This window comes from Fukomys damarensis, unplaced genomic scaffold (assembly GCF_012274545.1).
Source record: "Fukomys damarensis isolate Sample0158 unplaced genomic scaffold, DMR_v1.0_HiC HiC_scaffold_27, whole genome shotgun sequence".
Taxonomy (NCBI): Eukaryota; Metazoa; Chordata; class Mammalia; order Rodentia; family Bathyergidae; genus Fukomys; species Fukomys damarensis.
The window spans coordinates 1,242,289-1,248,125 of NW_022900939.1; the positions used below are offsets into that span (position 1 = coordinate 1,242,289).

A 5,837-nucleotide genomic window follows, 5' to 3' on the forward strand; every position below is an offset into this window, starting at 1 on the left:
AACAGAGAAATTGAAAGTCTTCATACTGCTGTGTCAACATTGTGCCTACTTCCAAAGTTGGAGCATTTTCTCCTCCCAGGTAAGGAGTCCCTTTGGTCACATCTGTCTTCTCCAGCCTGAGATGAGGTGGGCACGAACTCAGATCTCAGGGTGGAGGAAACTGTGTTAATCTATGTCGATCCATTTTGGCTTTTAGAAAGAAAAAACTCAACTTGTGATCAAACTGTGACTTTTATTGAAGACCTAGGAAGGAGAGAACTGGAAAAGATTTCATTAAAATGCATTTTCTACCAGGCTTATTGAAAAAAAAATCACAGAGTTCTCTTGATTCACAATCTTTGAGTTTGGACTGGAGTCACACTGGTTCTTCATGACTCGTCTGAAAATGAGGTTTCCAAGGAAGTCGCGCGACCTGGGGAGGGGGGAGATGGTCATTACGCTCTGTAATGTAAGAGCTGTGTCCTGAGCCACTGAGTCAAAACGAGACAAAACAACCAACAAATATGTTAGCCTAGAATGTGACCAGAAAGAAAGCTTGCTGAGAAGTACCACTTGCTCTGTCCTGAGGTTCCAGTTAAGGACGCATGCCCACAACCCACGAGGTACCAGAGGTCTGAATGAGCCACAACCATATGAAATGGAAACACCATTCTTCTCAAAACTATAAACCCCTGCCGGACTCTGGTGAGTCCTAAGATCCCCTTGAGTCCTGCATGTCTGGGCAGAAGAGGGTTATACAAAAGGCCATGGTGTGGAGCCATTGGTTGTGGGCTACAGGGTTTTCTAATGGGAACAGCGTCATTCTCTTCCTGCGTAAACTCTTGGGTTTTGTTTTTCATATTGTGAGTCCACTACAGAATATTATGTCGGATAAACACACAGAAATCTTAGAAGTTAGGAACGTGTTGAAAATAGTTTTCTCATCAAATGAGATGGTGAGAAACGATCTGCGTTTAATGCCACAGCCAACAGCTCGTGAGTAGTCTGGGAATTAGAAATACGGCACGATGAAGGGAAGATCTCAGCCATTCAGCAACGAGAGCCAGACTCATCAGTACATATGGAGTCACCAGAGTTCCCAAGTGTCCTCCAGATTTATCCTCTGTTCTCCACTGTGTGAGTTTAGACTGAGCTTGCGGTTGACCTGCTGACCTAGTGATCCCCATGTCTAGTCTGCTTCCTGTTCTGATTCACCTCCACCCTCCCGCCGGGAGGACAGGGCAGTAAGGCAGACGTCCAGCCCCCGGAAAAGCCCCTGACACGGAGGCTTGGTCTCTGCCTCCAGCATCTCCACCCCCTTTGCCAGCATGGAGCTCAGAGCCAGGCCTGTGGTGACTGTGAAAATGGGCTGTAAAGCTTTTGAGGACAAGGAGGTGAAGCCGATTGCTCTGCTAAATGTGAGCCAGGAGCTGTGCAGTCTGCGCCCGAGAGGGCCCAGGGCGAACGTGAGTAGGTGAGTGCAGGAAGTTGGAACCCATTGGAACCCGTCTGGGTCGCTGCTGACTCCACCAAGCTGCTGAGTCCAGCAAGCTGGAAGTCCTCCGGCTTTGGGCTTGCTGTTCCAGGAGATGACGGACGTATTTACGGAGGGATTTCGTTGTCGGAGTGGGGTGGGGTAGGTCTCTTAATTTGCTGCGAAAAATATTCTAACAAAAACTACATAAACAACATTTTTGATCCTGACACGCTGCTGTTAGAGACACTTCAAAGACATCGTGTTGCTTACTAACTCAATAAAAAATTTTTTTAACAAGGCAGTTAAGCCCCATTAGGTATGGTCTCGTCCGCCTTTCTTTTCCAGTCTTAGTCATCCTTTGGACTGCAGGCAGAGTTTTAAGCTGACACAACAATACAAATATTTTTTGAGATTAACAATCTGTTTTGTAAAACAATCAGGCAAATGATATATAAGTGAATAATATTGTCAGCCGTTACAGTCTATTTTCTCTTCCTCATTTTTCAGTGATTACGCTTGTGTCCTTTATTAATACAGTGTACTGTATTAATTATTTTTGTGTTAAACTAACCTTGAATTCCTAGGATAAAGCCCACTTGGTCGTGGTATATAATCTTTTTCAAGTGATGCTGGATTTGGTCTGCTAATTTTTTGTTTGGAATTTTTGTAACTATTTTCTTTTTTTTAATTAATAAATTTTATTTTATTTCATCCCCCCAAACTCCCTCTCCTCCCTATGTACAAAAGCTTTGTTTCCACTTTTTCCTTCTATTTTCACTTTTTGTAAGTAGCTATTTCCATCAGGGATGTTGGTCTGTAGTTTTCTTGGTCAATTTATTAAAATTTTTTTTTTTTTGTGATTGTGTGTTCAATGTTATATCTAATATATCAATGGCTAACATACTTATACAGAATTTTGCTTCTATTTTCTTCTAAGAGTCCTGTAGGACTAGCCCTCGATTCTAGGCCCTCATGCATTTTGAATGGGTTTGTGTGCACTGTGGAAGGCAGTGGTCTAACTCCATTGCTTTCCTTGTGGGTATCCAGTTGCTCCAGTGCATTTGTTGGAGAGATGCTTTTATTACTGCAGTGCTCTGGTGCTCTAGTCAATTATCAGTTAGCCATCTGAGGGTTGGTTTGTAAGGACTTTTTTCTGGACTTGACTCTTATTGGATTGATTTTTGTCAACTCTTGTGCCCGTCCCCCAATATCTTGATAACTATAACTTTGTAGTTTTGAAGTTTGGAAGTGTAAATCCTCCAACTTGGATTTCTTTCAATCTTTTACTTTCTTTCTTTCAATAAGGCTACTTGAATTCCTTTCCATTTTCATATGTGTATCAGTATGAGTTTATGGACTTATGAAAAGGCTGAAAATCAATAGGCATTGTATTGAATTGTGGATTATTTTGGAAGTTATTACCATCTCAGGTAGTCTTTTGATTCATGAACATGGGAAACCTTTCCATTCATTTAATTTATTTTATTTTATTTTTTATTTTTTTGTGGTACTGGGGATCAAACTCTTGACCTTGCCCTTGTGAGGCAGGCAGTGGAACCACTGAGCTAAATCCCTGGCCTCCATTCTTTTAATGTTTTATGAAGTACTGGGAATTGAACCTAGGGCTTTCACACTGAGCTATGTCCCCAGCCCTTTTTAAAGTTTATTTTTTATTTTGAGACAGAGGCTCATTAAATCTCTAAATTGCCTAGGCCTGGCTCAAATTTGCAGTCTTCCTGCCTCAGCCTCCCAGAGTGCTGGGATTACAGCTGTGCACCAGCACATTTGATTGGTTTAAATCTTTAAAAATTGCTTCCAACAATGTTTTCTAGCTTATGATGGCCAAATCTTATTCTTAACTTCTTTCATTAAATTTATTTCTGAATATAAAGTGTATAAGTATTTATCGCTTTTGATATTATTGTAATTGTTTTATTTTGTATAGAAACAAAGTTGATTTTTATATCTTGTATAAAGTTGATTTTTTTTTTTTTTGGTGGTACCAGGGATCGAACTTGGGACCTTGCACTTGCAAGGCAGGTGGTGGAACCACTGAGGTAAATCCCCGGTCCTAAAGTTGATTTTTATAGTTGATCTTGTATCTTATAACCTCTTTGGATTCACTAATTAGGACATTTTTGTGAATTTCTTAGCAATTTACATGCATAAGACAAAGTCATTTGTAGAGTTCATTTTATTTCTTTCTTGACATCTTACTCTATCTTTTTCTTTCTTCTTGTAACCTGATTTCCTGGGTCAGGCTGTGCAGTACAATGCAGAGTAGAAGTGGGACAGGCAGACACCCTTATGTTGTTGCTACCCTTAGAAGAAAAGGATTCAGTCTCTCCATCGAGTATTAAGTGAACTGTGGATTTTTAAATTTATGCCTTTCTGCAGGTTGAGGAAATCCCACTGTGTTTGTAGCTTGTTAATTTTTTTCAGTCAGAAACTGTATAGGGTTTTGTTAGATGCTTCTTCCACATCTGCTGAGATGATCGTGGTCCTTTGTTCTTTCAGCATGGCCTACAACACAGGCTGGCAGTCAGACCCTAAACCAACTCCATGCCCCTGAGGGAGGGAAGCACTAATTGGTCTTGATGCAGAATTTTTAAATATGCCATGGGATTCTTTTTGGCTAAGAAGTACTCAGTTTTTGAGGCTGCGTGCATGTACACATACAAAACATTCATCATATCTTCATGCGAGGTTGATGTTAACCTCATAGAATGAGTTGGCTGTTTTCTCTCTTCTAATTTTTGGAAGAATTTGTGAAGGATTAGTGTTAATCCTTTAAATGTTTGGTGGAACTCACCATGTAGCTATTTGGACTGGGCTATACTTTATGGATAATTTTTATTATTAAGCTATTGAGAGGTCTATTCAGATTATTTGTTCTTGAATCAGTTTCACTAGTTTGTGCATTTCTGGGAACGTTCCCATTTCAGGTAGGTTATTTCATTTGTTAGCATGTAATTTTTCATAAGAGACTTTAGTCTTTTTATTTCTGTAATGTTAATGACATCCCTTCTTGCATTCATACTTAGTAAATTAAATCTTTTTTATTTGGTCCATGTAACTAAAGCCTTGTCTTTTTTTTTTTCTTTTCAAAGAATGAACTTTTGGTTTCTTTATTTTTCTCATTTTTTATTCTTTATTTCATTCATTTCCACTCTAGTCTTTGTTATTTCCATTCTTCTCACTTTGGGTTTTGTTTTCTTTCCTTTTTTTTAGATTTTAGGATGTAAAGTTAGGTTTCTGATTTGAGACATGTAGTATTTTCTCATACCGCATTTTCTTGGTAGCTCACTGTGCCTCTTCCCCCCTCCTCCCCTTTCTCTCCAGAGTAGCCCTCACCGTGCACACTGGCTGCTTTGCTGGTATTTCTGAGTCACAGCCGGACTCTCCCATCTTTCTCTGCCCAGCTGGGGAGGGGGCGTGGCCTGGCCAGTGGCTGCTTGCTCTCCCCACCTCCCCTCAGTGGTCCGGAACAGTTTGCCGCTGTGTTCTTCCTGGCCACCAAGCTGCTACTCTCCTCTCCAACGCGAGCGCAGGCAGATGTCAGCCCCCCACTCTTGCCACACCAGTCACCACTGTTGCCTTTTTGAAGAAGGGAGGGGCGTGCTGGTGTGGCCAGAGTGGGGAGGGAGAGATCTGGGCCCCAGACCTGCATGCCAGCACTCACAGCAAGCCTTCAAGAAGATTCTGTAGTTCCAGCCCTGAAGCTGCTCTACAAGCAGCACTCCCAGCCACTTCTCAGGGTTTGTGCTCCCTCCTGTGCACTGTCCTGTGTGCTGCAGCGCAAGCCCTATTTAAAAAAGGACTCACTTTGGTGATCCATAAACCTAATTGTGAATTATTTCTCCAATTGTGTGGGCTCAGAAGTCCTGTGAATCTACTTGGGACTCTTGTCCTAAGTAGTACGCGCAGAACAGTTGTTTCGAAAGAAAGAACAGTAACACTCAGAGCTGTGGGCAGGAAGAGCTCCAGAGACTAGCAGCCAGCGGAGCCCAGCAATGGAGACCAGCAACCAGCAGAGTCAACCTGCGGTGGCCAGCACAGGCTGGGACTGGGCGGTTATGGCTGGCTCAGCAGTGAGTGGCCAGGTCTGTGCAGCTGTTGGTACCCAGTGTTAGGTGGTGACACCAGGACTGCCACAGAGCTGCACTTAGCCGATTTGTAATTTCCATCAGAATTGAGCAAAAGAACCCGAGGCTGATTGGCAGTTGTGTCAGAGACGTCTTCCTGAGTCTCTGTTCCTTTTTCTTCATTTCTTTTCATCTGGTCCATAGATTTGATGATTTTGATTGACTCAGCATTTTCCGGCCGCTCAGATTTTCTGTTGAATTTTTTTTTTTTTTTTTTTTTTTTTGTTTTGGGGTTT

At 41.9% G+C, this 5,837-nt stretch overlaps 1 protein-coding gene across 3 annotated transcripts in view; it reads right to left on the reverse strand.

The window, feature by feature from the left end:
• Positions 1–257: 257 nt before the first annotated feature.
• LOC104868317 (B-lymphocyte antigen CD20-like) overlaps positions 258–5,837 on the reverse strand; it is a 25,159-nt gene continuing 19,579 nt past the window's right edge. Inside the window, exon 7 of one of the 3 annotated variants that reach the window (XM_010633052.2) lies at positions 258–412. In XM_010633052.2, coding sequence (XP_010631354.1) covers positions 369–412 — 44 coding nt within the window. In that variant the 3' untranslated portion in view covers positions 258–368. The remainder of the gene's footprint in view (positions 413–5,837) is intronic. The other 2 variants (XM_010633054.1, XM_010633053.1) reach the window with 2 other exon arrangements.